This window comes from Pelmatolapia mariae, linkage group LG10_11 (genome assembly GCF_036321145.2).
Source record: "Pelmatolapia mariae isolate MD_Pm_ZW linkage group LG10_11, Pm_UMD_F_2, whole genome shotgun sequence".
In the NCBI taxonomy this organism is placed as follows: domain Eukaryota; kingdom Metazoa; phylum Chordata; class Actinopteri; order Cichliformes; family Cichlidae; genus Pelmatolapia; species Pelmatolapia mariae.
In genome coordinates this window covers 30184857-30207896 of record NC_086236.1, presented here as the reverse complement: position 1 = coordinate 30207896, position 23040 = coordinate 30184857, and the positions used below count along the sequence as shown (strand labels likewise).

Here is a 23040-nt window from a genome sequence, read left to right as displayed (position 1 = left end):
TGGGCTATAACGGTTGTATTGATGTATAGCAACTTGAAATGCTCCCACAAATGGCACTTTAGCATGTAAAAATATAAAGATAAGCACTGGTGGACTTGGTTCTATGGTAGGTCTTAAAGGGTTAATGACTAACCTGGTATTGTGGATGGATTATCTCAGTTGTTCTCCTGACTGAAGTTTGGTCCGTTTACAGCATCCTGCCATGCGATTGCATTTGTCCCTAACCATCAGGAACCCTCACGTTAACTTTTATCGAGTGGAAAAAAGTTAGCGTTCATCCTCCAGCTTCACTGTGCTAAGGTTATGCTAACGTAGCTGTTTTGCTAGCGATCACATAGCACATCATTATATACCAGCTAGCCCAACTTCAGTAACCCTACAAACGTCACTGCTGTTTGGTTTTCTGTCTTCATTTATGTTGGAAGTGATAGCAGAGCTGTACGTTTGAATTTTTCAGCAATCTCTCAGTCAGAACATGCTATATCATGTTTAGGTGGAAGCTAGCGAGCTAACTTCCGCTAACTTCCTGCTAACTTCTAACTCCGTTGAATTTAATAAATTCTGTTTTCATGGATGCCTGGATGTTAAACTTAATTGTTACACCTGGTAAAGCAGCAACGCTGATCATTTTATTAAAGATGAAAGAATTTAGACAGTTTGTAACTTTCAGTGACGCCGCAGTGTTCGTTTGACTTTGGGACCTGAAGCTGACCGAGTTTTGGACCCAGATTACTCCGTGAGGCTCCTGACTACAGTAGCCGTAATGCTCCAACAATCCATCAAGCGGTGCGGCTTCGTAGCTTACCAAAGTTGTACTAAAACATTTTTGACGGAGTTTTGAGCGCCGTGTACCACATAAAATTGGTTCGAGGTCAGTAAGCACAACCAGAATTCATACATAAGGCGCACTGTCGATTTTTGAGAAAATTAAAGGATTTTAACTGCGCCTTATATTGTGTAAAATATGTTATACAGAAGAAAAGAATATATCGCGATACATATCGTTACCGCACATGCTTCAAATTATACCGTGATATGGATTTTAGGCCATATCGCCCAGCCCTGGTGTGATGATTAATGCAGGTGCCGACCTGTCCGATGCCCAACCAGTCAGCCAGGTCTCGAGCGTTGGCCAGAGCCGTGGACAGCCCAACTACTCGAACACTCTTGGAAGTGTGAGACGAGATGAAGTTGGTCCTGGACACAATGACCTCGAGGACCGGACCTCTGTCCTCACCTGGAAACAGACACAGTGCTAACGCTAACACAGCTAACAGAGAGTCCTGTTTCAGGGCCTTCACATGTTTATATTTAAGACATCATGAGTTACATGGAGCAAATGAAAGCTTTTTTCAGCTGTGGTGAAGAACATACAGGTAGGACCTGTTCCACACCAACCGCCCCAGGTGTGCTGTAGACTCTTACCCAGCAGGTGGATCTCATCGATAATGAGAATAGCTACTTTCTGGACGTAGCTTCGATTCTGCCAACTCCTGCTGACTCCATCCCACTTTTCGGGCGTGGTGACGATCAGGTCAGCTTTTGCTATGGCTCTCATGTCTGGAGTCACGTCCCCAGTCAGCTCCACCACGCTTCACAAGTACAAGAAGAAACTGTTTGTTGGTGTCATATAAACAGCATTTACAGTGTGTCTGCAGGAGTAACTCGATTATGTTTAAGACCTAATTGATACCAGTTTAATAACCATGTCATCATTGGCTTGTTTCATGTGTTTAAGGCCTCTTCACATGGCGAATTTCTCTGTTCTTACTTTTTTCCAAGTTTCTCTTCAATCCTGACCTTCCAGTCCTCAATGCGCTCCCTTACCAGGGCCTTCAAAGGGGCAATATACACGACCTAAACACAGAACACAGGCAAACAATAACTCAATCAAGCTCGGCTAGTTTCCCTACACTGACTGCTCTGCTGCAGAATCATCATCTCAGCTGCTTTTGCTGTATGTTTAAACCACCTGTGCTAACTGCTGCTGGGATCCAGGTGTCACAGGGTAAGGAAGGGTGTGGATCCTGTTTACTACATGAATGAAACGACCACAGTAAGGCGATCCACAGAGAGCTTTTACACTCATCATTAGGGTTTCTTTCTCCAGGGCTGAAATACATTTTTATCAAATGGCCACAAATAACAGTAACATGCAGACCGGTGATAGACTCATTGCCTTTTATAAAGAATAATTCTGTGTATGTGTGCTGTGCATCCATTCATTCACAGTCAGTGACAACAGCAGGTTGACTGCAAAGCAAACAGTTAACCAGACTAAGTGGACATGGCATCATTCACACCATCAAAGCCCCAGAGCTGATGTTGAAGTAACAGTGGATTCCTTATAAGTCTGTGAAGGTTCTCAGTCATCCAGGTCATCGTAGTCAAAGGAGTTTGCAAAGAAAAGTGTCTGGACTTCTTTAAGTTGCTTGAAGACGTTTCACCTCTCATCCGAGAAGCTTCTTCAGTTCCAGAACTGAAGAAGCTTCTCGGATGAGAGGTGAAACGTCTTCAAGCAACTTAAAGAAGTCCAGATTCCTTATAAGCATCACTACCAGTGCAGCTCGGTCCATTGGTGAGAAACTTCCAGGAGCCACTCTGTTAGCGTTGTCCTGTGGGTACACTAACCACCATCGAACTAAAGAGCAAAAGTCTTCATGACGACGTCCTCTAAATTTGCACAATACAAGTCAAAGTTATGGACATAACGAGAGTCATGTGTAGAACAAACCTACAGACACCAAAACTATGTTCATATTGCTCAGAGTAGCTCCCAGATTACTGGTAATGGCTTTTCCCACTTTTAGCCCTGCTATTCCTCTTAATGAGGTCATTGCCTGAAACTGTCAAATCAGAGGAAACACTCTTGAATGAATCTAGTTTTAAACACACGATGTGAGGTGTATCATTCTTTGGCTCTTGGCGAAGGCGGTCGCACTTTTCTCCTCTCCTCCTTCCCCTTATCTTCCCTGCTTAGCCTCTTGTGTCCTTGTCCTGTCTCGTGTGTATTACTTTCCCTGAACAGTCTCTCACTGTCGTTCTCTAAAACCTAAAAGAGAATTATGGATTTGATCAACTGGTCTCTGAATGCTATTGACACCCTCTTCTCAACGAGAAGTCTGGGCTCGGGAGAGCCCGAGTGCCTTGGAGGGACTTTCCCTGCCGGATACACGATGGACGGGTGGCAGACATGGAGGATCTTGTGCCTGGCGGGACTGTCGATCAAGGACGCTGAAGATATCTACCTATTCGGAACCATGATAACAGGGTTCTTGCTGATCGGAGCTGGCTTGGCCCTGGCTTATCGGAGAATTAAGAAAGCGGAACCGGCTGTTCAAACCCCCCCCAAAGCTGCACGCTGGAATTGAAACGATGGGACGAGGCGCGACCTCTCACAACGAACGAAGCATGGTTTACACCTTGGAGACGCTTACAGCTGCCGTGAAGACTCAACATAACAGCATTGAGCGTATATTGGGATACATCAAAGAGAGGCCTGCTCAAAATGACACCCTGGAGCGAAAGGTGGATCACATCGTGGAACGGATCACTGCGGCTGTGGGGTCTCAGAATCAAAAGAATGGCAACACCACGGAACAGAAGCTTGATACCATCATGGGGAGGCTCGCGGCTCTCCAACGGGAGATTGAGAGACCAGTGTCGGACTGTTAAAGAACAGCTTTGAAATTCTCCTGAGCTGCTCGCAGAAAAGAAAAATCAACGACATCAACATGCGGACACCACGGCGCCAGCTGCAGGTCCAAGGCTGGTGCCGAACAAAAACAACTCCCTGATAACGACTGTGTTGACTATTCTTCCTGTTCCATGCAAGGCCACCTGGGTTGGCTGGCAGACTGTTTACTTAGCCTGATAGGGCGGAGGACACTGTCTCAGCTGAACTCTGGACATGCATACACATACACTTACACTGATGAGCACGCACTCATCCCCCTCCCTTTCCAAACGCCTTTGATGCTTTTTTTCCTGTGGGGGAAGACGGCGGGTCTGTGTGCCGCGCTGGAATGGTAGCGCTGTGCAGGACGACTGCTGTGTTTTCCTTCGGACTACTCCTCACCCCCTACCCTACCCTGTGGCTTGTCACGTGCTCCAATGTTGTACTGTGGACATTTATGTGCTTTCTGTGCAGAGGAGTTTTTTTGTTTCCTGTTCTCGTGCCCAGCATGAGTAGAGGTCTCTTTTTTTCCTCTTGTACTTTCCCCATTGTTGTGTACATTTTCAGTGTTTTTCTGTAACACTGCCGATCTCCGACTTGTGTTCCCATGTGTTGTCTATGTTGTGTGTGTAAGTCGGGGGGGGGGGGGGGGGGGGGGGGGGGGTTCTATTCCTCTGCGGGGCAACCTGCATATGGCCAATAAAGCATTCATTCATTCATTCATTCATTCATCATTACGGTACAGCTAGCATGTGACCGCGTGTTGTTTCAGTGCAATAAAATGGACTGGCCCACTGTGTCACTGTTTACTAGTTAGCCCACTATAGTGAGGCTAACACTTCCAGCTGTTCAGACTATGACCATCACACAGTTGCTTATAATGGAGCAGATGTTCACTTCAATTCAGTTTTGACTCCCAAACAAGTGCAAGAATTATAAAAACAAAACAACAGAGCTCAAAGTTGTTGTGCTGCTTCTGCAACGCTGTGCTTGTTTTTACCTTCCAGCACATCTTTTTCCTTTAATTTCTCAATTCCTAAAATTCCCAATGTCCAAACCCACAGTTCATATATACTTATTTATTCATCTGAATTTACATCATGTTTCAATGAAATGCAGTGTTAGTGCCTATAAAGCTTTCATGGAACGATGCTACGATGACTGTAAAAACAAAGAGCTGATGCTAAGGGGCTCAGCTGCAGTGTTTTCTTACATTTGACATATTTTCTGAACACAGCACTGTGGAGGGTTCTCTGTTCCTTATAGATCAGTGGATTCCTTGAACATGCCTACAAAGGGACTCAGTGACGCTACCTTGGAGGACGGATACTTGTTGAAGACCCGGAACATGGCCATCTCTGCTGCGATGGTTTTTCCAGAGCCCGTCGGCGCTCCCAGCAACACGTTGGTGTCGGTGTGGTACAGTGTGTGGAAGATTTGGGTCTGGATGGGGTTGAAGTGAGTGAACTTGTAAAGGCTCTCGTACTCTCGGTTACCCAGAGCAGTTACTGGCAACGGCTGGAGGTCTAGTAGCTCTGAGAGTGAAGAAGTCATGCAAAGGATCATGGGACAAGGGTCTCCAAGGATACACAAGACAACTGAGAGTTTAAAGGTGGCTACATGATACAATGATTATTAGAAACAACAGAAAGTACCAATGTGAGACTTTTATATCCAAACCGTGATGTTGATCAGAGTGTGTAATGTGACCTGGGCCCAGTGTGCAGCAGGTTTGTCCCCAACAGCTAATGTTGTGATCGTTAAGAGTAGATGAGTTGTGCAGTTTACTTTTTACTTTTTTACCTTATCGTGATGATCAGTGCGCTCTGGTTCCAGTAAGAAACAGTCAGAGCACTGAGAGCTTTTATGTCCAAAGCTCCTGCTGTCCACTCCAGCTGTGGTAAAGACACATGTGGCTGAAGTGGACACACGGCTCTGCAGCTCTGCTTATTATGGCCTTGGCTGGTTTGTCTAATAATGAGAAGGTCAGCTGACCAGTCAGTGTCCTTCTTTGGGCAAACTACACTTATAGCCTTCTAGGCTGTATCTGACATAAGCAGTGTGGCTCAAGAAGTAGAGTCCAGTAATCTGAAGGTTAGCGCTTTGACCCTAACAACACCAAAGTGCTCCAGACAGATCCGTGGGTGTAAATGCAAAAATCAATCAATAAATATTTGAACAAAATCAGTGAATATAGCTTCTACTAAAAGGGCTGTAAGTACTGGTCCACATTCTTCACAGAGCTCAGAGTAACATCATGAAGGACCTGTGGGTGGCATTGTGTGTCTGAGTGTGTATACCAGTGTGTGGGGGGTGTCGCTCTGGTAAGATCAGGTCCTGGAAGTTGATAATGCAGACAGCTTCAGCACCGAGCCATCGGTCAGAGACGGCCCTGATGTAGTACTGTGAGGGCAACGGATCAAAGATGGGAATGGTGAACACGATGTGCTGAGGCTCTCCTGACACCACCTGAGGAGAACAGGTCGCCGTCATTCTCTGTTCTTTGTGTTCATCTGAGCTAAGCTCCAAGACTCATACAGCAAACCTGTTTCTTCTGCAGGAGGAAATACTCAGAGTGGTAGATGTGATCATTCATGGGATCTTCCACCCACAACCACCAGGGCTCACCCACTGATCCATGGACCTGAACCACACAAAGAACAGCGTTGAATTACAGTCTTTTCAGGGAACCAACACTTATTTTAGTTCCCTGATTAACCCAGGTTCGCCCTGCAAGGCCCAGAGAAACTGCAAAAATCCTAAGAGCTACAAAAACCCACTGAGTGTAGCTTTTTTGAAAGCCTTTTATCTCTCTCTCTTTTGCAAAATATGTTTTTGTTTTTTATGTTTGAAAAATGGTGTCTGTCTGTCTGTCTACATGCATCACCACACTGCCCACATCTGTGCATTTTTGAAACCATGTGCAGGTGTCATGAAGAAGTCTAACAACAACTTTGCCATAGTTTGAAACTAAGAAACAGAAAATTAGTATAAACATTCATTTATCACTGAATTGAAGTTTTGGAAACAGCACAGAAAGAGAATTCAGTTTTTCAATTCAATTCAATTCAATTTTATTTATATAGCGCCAAATCACAACAAAAGTCGCCTCAAGGCGCTTTATATTGTACAGTAGATAGCACAATAATAAATACAGAGAAAAACCCAACAATCATATCATATGACCCCCTATGAGCAAGCACTTTGGCGACAGTGGGAAGGAAAAACTCCCTTTTAACAGGAAGAAACCTCCGGCAGAACCAGGCTCAGGGAGGGGCGGCCATCTGCTGCGACCGGTTGGGGTGAAAGAAGGAAAACAGGATGAAAGACATGCTGTGGAAGAGAGACAGAGATTAATAACAGATATGATTCGATGCAGAGAGGTCTATTAACACATAGTGAGTGAGAAAGTGACTGGAAAGGAAAAACTCAATGCATCATGGGAATCCCCGGGGTTTTCAACCCAGTTTAGACTCAGAGGGACATTTTTTAACCCCCCCATGAATGTCTGGTACTACTACCACTTAGACCAGGGGTGTGCAACTCCAGGCCTCGAGGGCCAGGGTCCTGCAGGTTTTAGATCTCACCCTGGGTCAGCACACCTGAATCACATGATTAGTTGATTAGCAGGCCTCTGGAGAACTTCAGGACATGTTGAGGAGGCCATTAAATCAGCTGACACGTCTAAACCTGCAGGACACGGGCCCTCGAGGCCTGGAGTTGGACACCCCTGACCTGTGCTAGAGGGAAAACCCAGTGTGTCTTACACATCGTTACACATCATATGTTCTCTGTGTGCCTGTAAAGTCACATGAAACTTTCTTTGGCAGAGATGAACATGGATCCCTGCAACAGATGGCGAGGACCCACAGAGCCCCATCTCACCATCATGGAGTCAGTCCAATAAGCAGAAGTACTGTGCCCCCCCCTTGCTAGAGTACCGAGGTGACCTGGAGCTGGGTTCTGTTCATTCCCACCTGTGAGTGTGTACAGAACACTCGGGTGAATCACTTGAATTTGGGGACATGACAAACATGCATGAAGCATTTGAATACCCTGTGCTGATGTTATAACCTAAATCACCAAACCAGCAGGCAGTTTGCCACAAACAGCCAACGCTCCTTGGAGAATGATGTCATCCTGTATCATAATGAGTCAGCGTGGTGCGTTTCCTGGCCGCCACCAGGGAAGTGGCTCATGTGTCGGTACATGTGTCGCGGCTCTGCAGCAGGATCACAGTTAAGCCAGCCGGTATTCCATTACCACTCTCCCATGATTGCAGCATGCATTGCTAATCGGACATAAACATTCATCTTCGTATTCAGCCCCTACAACGAGCTTTCTGTGCGTGACAAACTTTGGACTAAGCTTCACATGATCCCTGCTGCCCACTAAGGTGGGACAGGCTGGCTCTCAGGGACAGATGGAGATTCCCTGGCTGGGAGAACAAGGTAGGTGGGGTGCTCTTCTTTGGGCCAGTGTGGAAATACGAATGTCTGTGAGTAGTTTTGGTATGTATCTGGTGCCCGAGCACAGGAGGAGAACGAACATATGGACAGCCCAGCTCTCCCTGGACTCGTCATTCTTCTGTGCTCAGTAGGAGGGAGCGTCACATCAACCTTAACGTCCGCACGTCTTTGAGCAAGAACCCTAAACTGCCCCGATGCATGCATCAGTATGTGACACGATAATGTGTTTAAATGCATAATTAAAGGGGTGGATTGTGATATGTTCACAGCAGAAACCACGATGTAAACTGAGGAGGGGGAACTTTGGGAGAGGGTTCTGGAAAAGGGCTGGAGCCAGAGTGTCCCGTGGTGAGAGGTGCTGTGTGGGGACGAGTCCCTGATTGTTCAGAACAGCCAGGGTCCTTTCAGTCTCTGGTTAGGGTCTTAGAAGCGGCACTGCCCGCAGACTCAGAGTTAGCTCAGAGGGGAGCGTGCCTTTGCTGCCGCAGCTCCTAACATGTGACACCGGCGCCTCCTCTGGCTGGTCACCTCCTGTTGATTTCATTGAACTGGATTCATTTTTGTTGTTTTCTGTCTTTTTCATTTGTATCTGTCTTGATGTCTTTACTCTGCTGTGCAGCACGTTGGTCTGTTGTGGTTGTTTTAAAGTCCCTTACAAATTAAGCTGCTATGGTAACGGTCGGCTGGGCTCAGGCTTACAGATAGGGTGATGAGCTCGGAGTAGAGCTCCTGCGTGCGGTTCAGGGATGTTTCCTTGACACGTCCCTTTGGAGGTTTTCTGGGTAGGACTAACTGGGAGGTGACCCCAGGACATGTCATCTGGCCTGGGGACACTGTGGGACCCCCCAGGAGGAACTGGAAAGTGGGGAGAGGACATCTGGAATGTCCTGCTTAGCGTTCTGTTCCTTCGGATCACCTGAGGTGATGGATGAAAGGACGGACGGATCTTTAAGTTGGAGACTTGTTTGAACTGTAAATATGTCACACCAGATCAAAGGAGAAAGGACTGTTGATCTAACCCTGATATTTGTCCCTCACACTCATCGTCAGGTCAGCTGCGAACCATCCTGAAAACTCACAAGAATAAGTAACCTGCGCTGGTACAATCACACCTGACAGTATGTCTGTACCTGGTCATTCCAGCGAAAATCAGGTGTGACGATGAGACGAACACGCAACACGGTGCGTGTGATTGGCTGGATGGTGGCCTCCATTGAGATCGAGGGGATCTGGTGGACACACTGTTTGACCGTTAACCCGATGTTGACGTGGTGCAGCATGTGACCTGGAAAAAGTACACCTGGCATTAAGGTGGTTATTAAAACGAGTGTGCATGAACTTTCTGTATATTAGCAAAAGCTAATATTTAAATAAAAGCTTGGCTTATGTTGGATGAAGCACTAGTCTGAGCTTCTTCCACTCAAAAACACTTTTCTCTTCTTTAAACAACTTTTAAGGTGCAGTTAATAAAAACAATATGATCCCATCAGGACAGACACACGGACGCACCGGCACGATTTACTGTGGTTTAAATAAATAAGGCAAAGTCGAACAAAGTGCCGTGATGCCAGTGTTGCACAGCAGTGTTTTGAAAGGCCTCTGCCACTATCTGAGAGTCTGCAGCACAAACACAAACACTGGACTGCACTCACCAATGTCATCCTTCCTCATCTCCTTGAGTTTGTCCACAGTCAGCTTCTTCTCCTCCAAGCGGTTCAGCACGACGGGGCTCAGGTTGGGGAACTGTCGGAGGGGGTGGGCAAAGCCCCACAGCCGCTTGTCGATCACCTTGCACAGGGTGAGCAGTCGATGGGTCATAGCCGGCCAGCGCTTCCTCAAAGCGATCTCAAACAAGGCCCTCACGATGCGAGCAGCGTTCTGTGGGTGACAGTGGGAAAAACATCAGCCAGAGGTTCCACACTAAACGGAGCAGAGGAGCAGCTGGTGGGCACATCGCTCAGCATCGTTCATCGCGTGATGAAGAGCAGGTTCAGACGTGCAGGTTGGACACAGCTGTTCACTGACCGAGCGTCCAGAGGTCACATGGTAGTGTTGCTCCTGTGATTTAGTCAGCTGATAATGTCATGTGACCATGTGGTACAGTACATGCAGTGTGGTGGGAGGCCTGTGTTTAAGAGCAGGTGGACACAGGAAGGCCTGGATCTTCCTGTGAACAGTCAAACTATTGATTTAATAAAAGGATGAAAGCAAATATTATAATAAATGTTTTTTATCTTTTCAGTTTTGAATTGAAAACGTCATTTTTAACAAACACTGGGATCATATGTAATGACATGTATGCAGGTTTTGTTGGTTCTTGAGCAGAGTGGCACGTGCACGTTTTTACGCTCTTTGTAGTTTCACAGCTGCAGCCTCGTCGACTCGTGCAGTCAAACTACGACCCCAGCATCACTCATGAGTTTTTTACACAGTTTTCTCCACTGACGGTGTTTGCTCACTGACCAGTCTGTACACCTGTGTGACTAAAACTAAACAGGAAATCTCATTTTGGGGGACAAGTCAAAGTCACATGATCAGTGCTCAGCTGTCCATCACACGTCAACAGGAAATGAGCTTCTCTAGTTTTAGAGCGAGGCTCGTGTGGAACCATCAGCACCAACATCCTCTGATGTCATTCTAATTATTTCATTTTCAATCATGTCATCAGGTTTTTTATTTTTTCCACCTGCGTACTTTTGCCCCGCCTCTTTTTGTTTCCATTAAAATCCCAAAATCTACAGTGATTTAAAATCGTTGAGTCAGAGTTAGTGTGGCAGCAAATACCACAGTATGGGTCTGACTGTGTGTATATAACAGATGGGTAAATGCAATGCGAGCGCTCCAACAGCAACGTCCTGCAGCACCTCGCCGTGCTGTCCCCACCTGTGCAACATAGGACAGGTCCGAGATGAGCGAGAAGCTGTCCACTTCTCCTCGGCCGATGTACGTCTGCAGCAGGATGTTGACTTTGCCGTAGCCGTTCTCCACACCTCCTGCAGCTGGAAGCTTACAGTAGTTACACAGCATCTGCTCCAGCTCCTCCATCTCCTCCTCTCGAACCTGGCGACACACAGCAACACACACCGAGCTGGATTATATGAGCTGTGTTCAGTTGTAACAGAGCTTTTTATTGGATGAACACAAACTGTACTATTTCACTCATATAACTATATAAGTTCCGACGGCCACAGCTCACCTTGAGTTGTTCAAACTCCTCAGCTTTGGAGACGATGCTGAGGATGTCGGCTTCTGTTCGCTGAGAGTTGAAATGTTCATTGAACGTCTTCACATGTGGAGGAAAGAGAAACGTTCGTGATTATTTGATCAACCAGAGCGTGTATTGTGCTTACAGGAACTGTAAACTGCTAATGAGAAGCTCCTGCAGCCTGTGTGAAGGACACTATGAATGGTTGTGATGCACTCGGTGTTTCTAATAGTTGGAACATGTTTGAACAGAAGCACTGTGAGCGGCTCTAAACGTGGCACTTTCTCTTTTATCATGGCTCGATGCTGCTCTGCAGTCTGCAGGTTCTCACCTGGATGCACTTAAACACATGTACTACAAAAACATTACAGCTCATCTATAAGTGATGCTTTTATCAACATATCCAGCAGGATGAAGTTTAATGTTGATCAGTGCTAGCTGTATATAAATGCATGGCCTAATACAGTCCTGTCTCCCAGTACGAGTGTGTCCAACCCAACAGCACTGCATGAGTTTAGCCTGTGTGTGTCTGACTGAGTCAGAGTCTGTGTGTGATGCTCCATCGACCTCTGCAGTGAACAGAGTGAACATGTGGGGCGTCTGAGAGCGTTTACCTCTATGGTGTTATATTTGATGTAGAAGTGGCTCGCAGTCCTGCCCAGGTCTGTCGAGGCAAAGTAGCCGGTGCGCTCATCGAAGCGGATCATCCTGGCCTTATCCAGCTTCCTGCCCGACTCCACCACCAGATCCTTCCTGTACAGCTCCAAAGCTGGATCCATCTGAGCTCCCGCAGCACGAGAAAGACTTCAATACTCACAACAACTTTGTTTTTCTCTTATGATTGTGTTTTAAATACATTTAAATCACAACGTTCATTTATAATTCAGTTATGACCTCGTCTAACATTTCATACACCATGTGCTAAGAACCTTGGTGTCACTTCTGAGCAGAGTCTGAATCTCTGAAGTCCTCCAAGAAATCCTGCAGAAATGAACCTTCTACTTTTACTCTGCACTTGTACACACACTTGATCTTTCTTCTCTCCTTCCTCGTGTCGGTGCACAGCCAGCCAAAGCTGACACATCACATGTTTTTAAGTTCCCTTCATGGGCTCCCAGTGAAATCCACACAGAAAGCTCCACACGTACAGGCCCCTGCATACACGTCACAGTTACAGCCTCCCTCGGCTCATCAGGTCAGCTGAATGTGTGTGCAGCTGTGTGTTGGACACTTATCTTTGATGTAACACAAATAAAAGTATTATTATTGTTTCTATTCATCATTTGCGTGTTTTGCAGTAAACATTGTGAAAAAGTGTTTGCCCCCTTCTGGCTGCTGTGGTCCAATCAGTGATCAGCTTTAGGGGGAAGCACTTTTCCACACAGGGCCATGTAGGTTTGGATTTGGCTCCCCTTAATGATAAACACCTTCATTTAGAAACTTTGTGTTACGTGTATCTGTATATTTACATTTGTTTGATGATCTGAAACATTTAAGTGAGACAAACATATAAAAAAAGCACTTTTCCACACCAGTGTACGCCCCTGCCCTCCGGGGATCTGGACCAACCTGAGAGGCTCTGTGGTTGATGCCGTACGCCAGCGGGTTGGCCCTCATGCGAACATAAAGGTAGGTGTAACTGAGCCACTTCACAGCTTCCTCCACGTTGGTGACCGTTCCCAGAGCAATCTGTAGCAGGACAGAGGAGAACACCGGCTCACAGACCTCTGTCGCCATCTAATGGACACTACCTGAAAGCACAGCTGCTCCTCTCTACTCTGCCCAGCAACACGTGCTATTAATCCTTTTCTTAAAGATGTAAAACAGATTTTTACAACTGAGGTAAGTTCACAGATTTGAAGACAGAGCTTGTTTCAAACACTATGACCTGAGCCGGCTTGTAGTCCATGTTAAATGTTAGCTATGTGCTATCCTGGTTATTTAAGGGTAACAGGTATACTGGTACACTGGTTCTTACCCTTTTTTCACCTGTCTGTATATCATCGCTGCCCTGTTAGGACTGTGGAAGCTAAACTTTGTTCAAAGTGAAGCAGAAGGAAACTGTGTTACCTCAGCATTGAGGTTATCGGCCAGGCTGTCCAGGAACCGACTCTCTATGGCGTTCTGCTGGGTGAGCAGGGTCAGGTAATGGCTCAGCTTGTCGTGGGTGGTGATGATGGTCCCCTCACCATACTTATCAAACTGCGGACGACCTGCTCTTCCAAAAATCTGCATGACGTCCAGGATGCCCAGATCCACCACAGCGCCGCGCTTGGCATCGTAAATTTGGGTACCCTGCATCAGAGCAGAGACAGGTGTGTGAGTGCAGGCGGAGAACGCCGCGCAGAGTAACCGAGTCAGAGTGATATCACCCAGTGAATCTTTACAGCATCTCAGCATTCTGAAACTAAAATAACAAATAAAACCATGTTAAACATCAGTGCATGGTCTCACAAGCTGACTGCAGATAAGTGAGGCTTTTAAAGGAATAACGTTCACATTTGTGAGACACTTAAAAGCCCTCAACCATTGACTTTAGATGAAATGTGCAAAGTAAAGGACGCTCTGAGCTCCCTCAGGGTAGCAGGCACAAACACATTAAATCCATGAAGGACCTTGATGATGACAGCGTGAGCCGGCAGGTTCACTCCCCAGGCCAAGGTGGCGGTACAGACCAGGACCTTGAGGTGGCCTCTGGAGAACATGCTCTCCATCAGGCTGCGGTCAGAGCGCAGCATGCCAGCATGGTGGATTCCAAAACCTTCAGGAAACATTTCTTTCATCTGCTTGTTCCTGGAGCGCTGGATCTGAAAGAGATGGTCAAAGAAGGAGTTTCAGAAAGAGTGGAGGTGAGTCCAGTCTCAGACTCTCAGCTGACTGAGAAAACTGTTTACACAAAACAGCAGCAGCAGTCGGGAATCAAACATTTCCTGTACAGTACGGAGACAACATGCAGTAATCAGGCACTGCCAGCCTGCTAAAGCAGAGTGTAATACATGCACACGGCTGTAGGTCTGCTGCACACTCCAGCAGCATCTGCAGCTCAGAGCACATGCACACAGAGTGAGATGTGTGCTGTGACTGACAGCAGCCCTGTGACCTGGCCGGCCACGGGGGGAGTCCTCATCACAAGGCTTTATCTCTCTCTCTGGGCATCTAAATGGAGGTCAGCGCCCAGCAGGCTTCTGCACGGCAAAGAGAAATCCCATTACTGCCAGCAGCTGTCTGCCTCACACACTCCATGAATGTTTGGATTGCAGTGATTGTCTGCATTTGTATGCAAACCCTGTGGATAAAAGCTGGAGGCTGACTGTGCAGGTAAAATGTCACAGAGGTAAAGGTTTGCTGCCACAAGCCAAAAACATTTGTTGGTTAGCCTCACTGACTAATGACTACACAAGTTACTGCCAGCTTTAACTTGGTCTATTCAAAATACTGCAGTTTTAATAACACGGCTGTTTTCTTTTTCAGTCTCTTTTCATTTTATTCAGCGTGATTCATGTAGCGCCAAATCACAACCAGAGTTGCCTCAAGGCGCCGAGTCCCAGGGAAATAAGCAGACGTCTCCATACAGGAGAAAAGCTGTCTGACATGTTCCCAAACTGGAGACGGTTACTCACCCACAGGTTTCACCGTCTCATCAATGCTGAGCCTTTCTCTGGGTTTAGATCAGTGACTGAGGAGATAACGTCTGTGTTAAACACAAATGTCATCTTTGTGATATCCAGTGAGACATCACCACATGATCATCGTCTAAACTGTAAATTGTAAATGTGTTTAAATTGTAATTTCTCTTGATCCTCTGAGTCTTAAGTGTATATTTCTCAGGTTTTTTTGCCTGGCTGCTCGTCTCTCTGTATGCTGCACTGGATACAGCAGACACTAAAGTTTACTTTGACTTTGAATAACGGTTTGCAGAGTCCTGCTGTGAAACCTCGACAGCATCTTGACTTTTGAAACCGGAGGATCTGAGGTCCACGCACAGTCACATCCTCAGTCATGCTTTCTCTGTAAATGACATCATCATTAATAAAAGCAATGACGAGAGCACACAAAGGGTTTCCTCAGGTCATACACTGATGAGCAGTAAGGCCTCTCCACACAGCCGTGTTTTACAGCCAGTGGCATTTCCCACTGTGGCCATTAACAAGAGTGCACGTTTAAAAACTCCCACACTGGTTTCAGTTTTCAAACCCTTACATTCAGTCTGTACGCAGCCATCATGATGGTCTTTGTAACTGCACGTGCTCTAAGCTCTGTATAAACACTGTGACCAGAGTGGAAGTGGGTGCTGAGGAAGACTTAGAGGAAGGCTGTGATGCTGTTGGTCTCTGTGATTGTGCTCTCACATACAGTCACACAAACCATAAAAGATGTCAACACTGATCTCAGAACAGCTGTAACAGCTATGATCCACACAAAGGTCTGTGTGGTACAGACTGACAGCACTGGTCTGCAGACGGATCAGAGACGCTTTCTAAGACGCACTCTCACTTCCTCCACCACACGCTCACCAAGCCTGAAACGCATTCCTGGTTTCTTTCACCAAGTCAAGATGGCGACTCACAGAACCTTCAATCCACCCTGAAATTATTCATTGCAGGAGCTTTCAGTACGCTTGTCCCTGTGTGTCAAGCTTGTGTGTCCACAGCTGAGTGTGGACATTCAGCTGTGTGGTCAGAAGTCACAGCAACACAACCTGTTTCATGGAAACACACTGTTGTCCGTCCTTCATACTCCCTCTCTGCCTGAGTCACCCACACCAACATCAGGATGCTTCTAAATCACACAGCAGTGACACAACCACACACTGAGGGGATCAGTGGGGTCTGTTAGTGCTCGTCTTGGCCATGGTGAGTGTCATCACGCCTCATTTGAAAAATGCTTATTACAAATAAATACGATTGTTTTTCTGAGTAATCACATTTCATCATACGTTGTTCCCTCTGAGAGCAGCGCTCCTGTCTCATGTGACACGAGGCCCCACTGAGCGTCTTGATGCTTCTCCACCATTCACAGAGAGTTCACAGGGGAATGGCTGCAATCACAGCATTGTAAGAAGGTGACAGATGTACCCTTAGGCCCCCTCCTCCATTCAGAGATGGTCTTTCCCTTTTCACGTAAATGGCCTCCTTGACTCCGCCCTCAAACCAGCGTTCCTCCCTGTCCAGGATGTTACATCCTCATCCTTGAAGAGTGTCCACTGGCCTGTAGGTGTGAACAGAGTCCTGGCCTGACGAGGAGGCTCTGCTGTGTTGTGCCGTCCGCTCACTGAGCAGTTGTTAAATATGAAAACCGTATGAATCACATGATATAGATTTCACAGTCCAGCGTTTCTCATTCAATTAAATTTTATTCATACATTTGCCTCAAGCTGCTTCATACTGTCAGGTACCTACAATAATACAGAGAAGGGAAGGAGACAGTCAGCTGGGTGTGAAGCTGCACTGGAGAACTGGTCCATGTGCTACTGTGGCTGCCTTCAGTTCAAGAAGGTGGAGCTGTCCGTCTACAAGATGACCAACTGATTATTGATTATTTATCGCCACAAAGGAGATATATTTGTATTATTTAGTTATGAAACTGAGTGCATGTAAATCTGAGGGAACTGCAGGCGTCCAGCACGTACGGGAGATTTGGGCTCAATCAGTCCTCTCATCCCAAACAAACAAACTAATATATAAATGCATTAATAAATGAGAGCATCTCTTTTAAAATCAGTGAAGCAGAAACACTAGAAGCTTCTCTCCCGAGGAACATGAAGGTTTCTCTGACAGCGTGCGGTGGAGTCTTCAGGGTAAGGCTGTGCACTTTCCTGGGGAAGCAGGTAATTGAAATGCTGTGGCTGAGGCTTCTTTTTGAGGTGTCAGAGTGTGTTACAGACATGCTTCCAGCCTCTAATCTAAGGTGAGTTAGTGCTGACGTCTGCTGTGCCATGACTATATTTGAGATGGCAGTGACCTAAGCTCCTGATCAGCTTCCATTAGGCCTGCCGCTGGCTGCAGCTCCTGCTGCACAGCTCCGTCAGTACACAGACAGCAAGCTGCCAGCTCCACTCACCGTCTCTCACGCCTATGCCCATGGAAAGAACATCAGCTTACACCACAGCTAAACTAAATTACCCCAAAATTCAAAGACTCTAGACATCTAAGTGAAACGGGTTTCAAATTTGTGACAATCCAATCCAGCTCTGCACATCCCTGGTGCTTTGAGTGGTAGCGCACATTACTGAAGCCTTGTTAGATGTGTGGTAGAAACAGTATTTTTGTGCAGCACACTCCAGCTTCAAAGCTGAGATTTCAAATATCACTGTGAAAATGTGACAAATGATACTTGTGATCTGTGGTGAATGGGCTCTCCCACAGCCCGCTGCTATCACGCTCTCTTCATTTACTTTGCTGTATTGAGCCATGATGGCTAATTGTGGATTCATTTAGTGGCCGTTGATGGCCATGTGTGGTGCTCCAGCAGACAGGCTGTTAGTGCTGCAGAGAGGCAGAGGATACGTCTCCACTCACGAGCACCACACTTCACCTCTCAGCCTGCTGCTGTAGCTCCAGAGAGAAGAAGCACAGTTTATCCAGTTTGCCATATTGTTCAGCTGTTTTTATATCGTAATGATGATCAATACAGGAAGTACTACAGCTGCTGGTGGCACTTCATACTTCACTCTATGAGTAGACAGTAAATCTGTACCAATAAAGTCAGTACTATCTAATGAGTAAAGCAATAATCCAGTAACAGTTTAGTATTTGGTCAGACAGGAAGCAGAAACAGTTGAAGGTGTCAGTGTGCTGACAGAAACGTGTTTGGTCTCTGAGGCAGCGTTCGATAAAAGCCTCCATGGTTATTACTGTCTGTGGTCACATGTCACAGCGTCACGGTCTGGAGCAGTGACCTCATCGTTGTACCGGGATACTGTTGTCACACTTTCACCATATTACCCGACGTGCTCATCAGCACATGTTGTACGTGAGATGTTACCAAATGCTGTTCAACAGTAGGATGAGTGATCCGGCTCTGCTGGAGTTATCAGAGATCTCTGTGAGAGTTCTTAAATCTTTTAAACGTCCCTCACCACCATCTGCTGTAAGCACACAGAAACATGACAGACGTGCGAAATAAGGATTTAATTGGCTGATTCCATCTTACCGCGGTACGCTGAGGCAACGTCTAGAACAATACAAGAGAAACAGAGCCCAGCTGGGACTGGTTTCCAGTGATGACGCACTTCCAAAAATGGGTCCTGTGAGTGATGCTAAGAGCATTTACTCTGATGTTCTTACTGCTATCAGCTCCTCCTCTCACATCACAGCCCACGTACCGTCACTTTTACAGTTTGGGCGATGACCAAGTTAAAAGTTTCAGTCAGGTAATGCAGCGCTGTGTCAGAGTCTGCCTTCATGGCAGCTACGCCTCACTCATGAGAACAATCATGAGGATGGGTCCGCTCAAAGCTGACCCCACAGAAGGAGCTGATTACTGATATACAGGTTACCACAGCCTCCAGAAACACCATTACTAACACAGTATGCTGTAATGGTTTGGAAGTTTGCAGTGTTCACAAGCTGCTGTGGATGCATCAACATGATAAGGACCAAGACACAAAGAAGTAGCTGAAGAAGAGTCAGGGAGCATCCCGGCCAGCCTACAGAACATTTTAGGAGCTGAATCTTCAAGGTGCCAGAGGTGGATGTAGAGGAACTCTCTCCTGAGATGTGAACAGGGCTGGTGACCTACTACAGGAAACATCTCACCACTATGCTCGCCCACAAGGCTACTGGTTGTACCTAGAGATGGACCGATCCGATATTACGTATCGGTATCGGTCCGATACTGACCTAAATTACTGGATCGGATATCGGCGAGAAATAAAAAATGTAATCCGATCCATTAAATATCAAAAAAGCATCTCACAAAACTTGCGACATGGCGTAACTCGGCTCATAACTGTAGCACGTAGGAGCAGTATGCGTCACGTGATAGAGCGGCTGTGTGTATTTGTAGCCTCGCTAGCAAACCAGCATTTCATCTCCGAGGAAGTTATCCCAGAGAGAAGTAAAGCAAGTGTGTAAGTTCATCTCTGAATGGTTGTAAAGCATTCCCATGTTAAGCTTAATAACCGATATATGGAGCGACTGCCTCTCTCTCTCTCCCTCTCCTGCTGCTACTTCATGAAACTGCTTAATGATCAGCTGATCGGCTTTTCTGTCGCGAGTCCGTCTCTCTTCTTTGTTTTTGGCCCACTTTGCACCAGAAATAGGAAACCAGCGGCTGAACAACAGCAGCACGTTTAAGCTTGATAAGCTGTTGTTAGAATTTATTTAATATTACTTTCTAGACCAGGATCCTTTTCTACGCAGCTGACGGCTGGTAACTGTGCAGGGGCGGATCTAGCAAAGTTTAGCCAGGGGGGCCGATAGGGCATGAACAGGGAAAAGGGGGCACAAAGAAATACTTTTCTTTCTTATTCTCATTTAAAATGTCTAGCTTTTAATAAATAATTATCTGAATCTTACACCCAAAGTTTTAATCTGATGTAAAATGTATAGAAGTCCATTACTGTATATAGTAACTGTTAAGTCTAATATACCCTAGTAAGCTACAGTACTTTTTCCTTTTTGAGGAGAGTGAACACAAGGAAAGCGGCGGGGCCAGACGGCATCACCGGCCGTCTGCTGCGCTGCTGTGCTGACCAGCTAGCAGGTGTGTTCACTTACATCTTCAACGAGTCCCTGGCGAAGTCTGTGGTCCCCACATGCTTCAAAAGATCCACCATCATCCCGGTGCCCAAGAACAGCAAACCCTCATCCCTGAACGATTACCGGCCAGTTGCGCTGACCTCGGTAGTAATGAAGGTGTTTGAGAGGCTGCTGAAGAACATCATCTCCTCCTCCATCCCAGACACCACAGATCCGCTCCAGTTCGCCTACCGACCCAACAGATCCACTGAGGACGCCATCGCCCACGTCCTGCACACCACCCTCAGCCACGTGGACAAGAAACAGGGTAACTATGTGAGAATGCTGTTTGTTGATTACAGTTCAGCGTTTAACACTATAGTGCCCAGCAGACTGTTCACACAGCTGAGGGATCTGGGACTCAACAGCCGTCTGTGTGCGTGGGTGTTGGACTTCCTCACTGGCAGAACTCAGGTGGTGAGGGTGGGTAGGTGTGTCTCCAACAGCATCACCATCAACACAGGAGCACCACAGGGGTGTGTCCTCTCGCCACTGCTCTACTCCCTCTATACCTCAGACTGTGTGGCCACCCACGGCTCCAACACCATTGTGAAGTTTGCTGACGACACAGTGGTGTTGGGCGCCATCTCCAACAGCGATGAGGCGGCCTACATGGACGAAGTGAAGAATCTGGCATCGTGGTGCCAGGACAACCACCTCCAGCTGAACGTCGGCAAGACCAAGGAGCTGGTGGTGGACTTCAGAAGGAGTCAGCACAGAGGCTACAAGCCCATTATCATTAATGGAGCTCCAGTGGAGAGGGTGCAGTCCTTTTAGTATCTTGGCGTCCACATCTCCTCAGACCTGACATGGGCTGCCCACATTCAGGCCCAGACCAAAAAGGCTAGGCAGCGCCTGTACCACCTACGACAACTGAGGAAGTTCAGGGTCTCTCCAAAGATCCTCAGGATCTTCTATACAGGCGCTGTGGAGAGCATCCTCACACAGAACATGACATCGTGGTTTGGAAACAGCTGTGTGAAGGACCAAAAAGCTCTCCAGAGAGTGATCCGTACAGCAGAACGCTGCTGCAGGATTGCTCTCCCCCCGCTTCAGGACACCTACACCAGGAGATGCTGGACTAGAGCAACGCAGATACTGAAGGACCCGTCCCATCCTGGCAACAAACTGTTCCAACTTCTGCAATCTGGTAGAAGGTTCCGCATCATCCGGGCAAGGACAGAGAGACTCAAGAGGAGCTTCTATCCTCAAGCCATCCGGGCCCTAAACACACACACACACACACCCGCCCTCTCACATCATCTATAATTGACTGAGACTCTCCTCCAGACACTCAATTCCTTTAAGTTTAAATATGTTTATATTGTCCATTCTGTAAAATAGTCAGATGTCTATTCATATTAATGTACAGAATTCACCTGCTTGCTGCTACTACTGCACATTCACCCAATGTATATACTCTATATATATATATATATATTTATAATGTTATTCCTCTACCCCCCCCCCCCCCTTTTTTTGCACATGTTGAGGAGCGTGTCAGGATACATTTCACTGTGTGTTATACTTGTATAACTATGCATGTGACAAATAAAGAACCTTGAACCTTTGGGAAGGTACCATCTGTGCAGTCTGCAATTCTGTTGAAGAAAGATGTTGAATCTATTTAATTATTCTTGAAAAATAATTTATTTCTGTGCATTTTTTTCACCCTGCATCAAATTAAAGTTGATTACATCGATTAAGCATCATCAGGTGGAGGGTGGGGGGTGGTTCCCCATTTTCTTTTGCTGGGAGTTTGCAACCCTATTAGTTAGTTCGCTTAATATTTCTGCTAAGTACTCTTTAAAATACCAGAATAGGGAGGATGGAGTAGGTTTAATTTTCTTAGATTGATCAGTTTTGCTGAACTATGAAATATTTTGGGTGCAGTGTATATTTTACATACAGGTATAACAGAATAGCTTTAGTGTTGTTGTTTATTTAAACTGGAGTATGAACTTATACAAAATGCAGCAAGATATTTAAAAAACAGTTTTATTGATTAAAAAACACACTATATCGGATTCATATCGGTATCGGCAGATATCCAAATTTATGATATCGGTATCGGTATCGTACATAAAAAAGTGGTATCGTGCCATCTCTAGTTGTACCGAGTGGTGTTTTGCTTGGTGATCAAATACTCATTTCACTCTATGACGTGAAAATGTGCCCAACTCTAACTCTGTGTGTATTTCTGTTGATGCTCTCTCCATTAAAATGAAACTACAGACACTGTTAGTGAGCACAATCACGTCCATCAGGGGTTATTCCCCCCCCCCGGGCCACGGGTTTCAACACTATGATCCTGGTCCTTTGTTCCTGAACATTGTAGGTGGCACAGCAAAACAGTGAACACTCCAGTCAGCTGTTTAAATGCTGATGAAGAAGCAATTAAACAGGAAAATGGACTTGCTATGCAGTGCCATGATAACATGCAAGGCTGCTCCCTGAGGCTATGAGACTGCAGATGAGCTGCAAACAGAAGAGGCTGGGCGTTTACAGAAGCACTTCACACTGTTGGACAAAGATGCCTTTGTTTTTAAGGCTGCTGTTTCTGTGCTGTCAGTCCACGGTGTCACTCCTGCTTCCAGCAGCGTTTCAGGTGCAGCTCATTGTTGTTGATCACTGCAGTGGGTAACTGGTTGGGCACAGTGACAGGCTGTCACAGATCTGTCACAATGAAAGCAGCAGCAGTGGACTCGACTTGTAAAAATAGCACCAAATGAAAGAAAATGGAGACATTAATGAGCACAGTCGGGTGTTGCTGTAGAGTCCCTGGAGGCTTTGCACTCAGAGGTGTGAGTGTGTCTGCATCTGTGTATGTTGTCAAACAAAATGACAGGGAAGCAGCACATCTGAAGGCCAGAGAAGCTTTCAAAGAGAAGCGAGTCGTCCTCAGCAGCAAAGAGAAGCTGTGCCGATACACTCGTGTTACTGTTCTCT

The 23040-nt window shown here is 46.4% G+C and overlaps 1 protein-coding gene across 5 annotated transcripts in view; it reads right to left on the bottom strand.

Moving 5' to 3' along the window:
* The window catches only part of ascc3 (activating signal cointegrator 1 complex subunit 3), a 159634-nt gene that overhangs the window by 26353 nt on the left and 110241 nt on the right, over positions 1-23040 (bottom strand). For 4 of the 5 annotated variants that reach the window (XM_063488583.1, XM_063488582.1, XM_063488584.1 and 1 more), the window contains exons 15-28: positions 13966-14157; positions 13421-13645; positions 12920-13039; positions 11965-12129; positions 11342-11428; positions 11029-11205; positions 9798-10023; positions 9276-9430; positions 6222-6320; positions 5977-6145; positions 4991-5211; positions 1772-1857; positions 1426-1592; positions 1092-1237 (exon numbers count right to left, since the gene is read on the bottom strand). In XM_063488583.1, the coding sequence (XP_063344653.1) occupies positions 1092-1237; positions 1426-1592; positions 1772-1857; positions 4991-5211; positions 5977-6145; positions 6222-6320; positions 9276-9430; positions 9798-10023; positions 11029-11205; positions 11342-11428; positions 11965-12129; positions 12920-13039; positions 13421-13645; positions 13966-14157 (2235 nt within the window). Of the gene's footprint in view, positions 1-1091; positions 1238-1425; positions 1593-1771; positions 1858-4990; positions 5212-5976; positions 6146-6221; positions 6321-6806; positions 7010-9275; positions 9431-9797; positions 10024-11028; positions 11206-11341; positions 11429-11964; positions 12130-12919; positions 13040-13420; positions 13646-13965; positions 14158-23040 lie in introns of those variants that run through there. The other variant, XM_065471801.1, reaches the window with a different exon arrangement.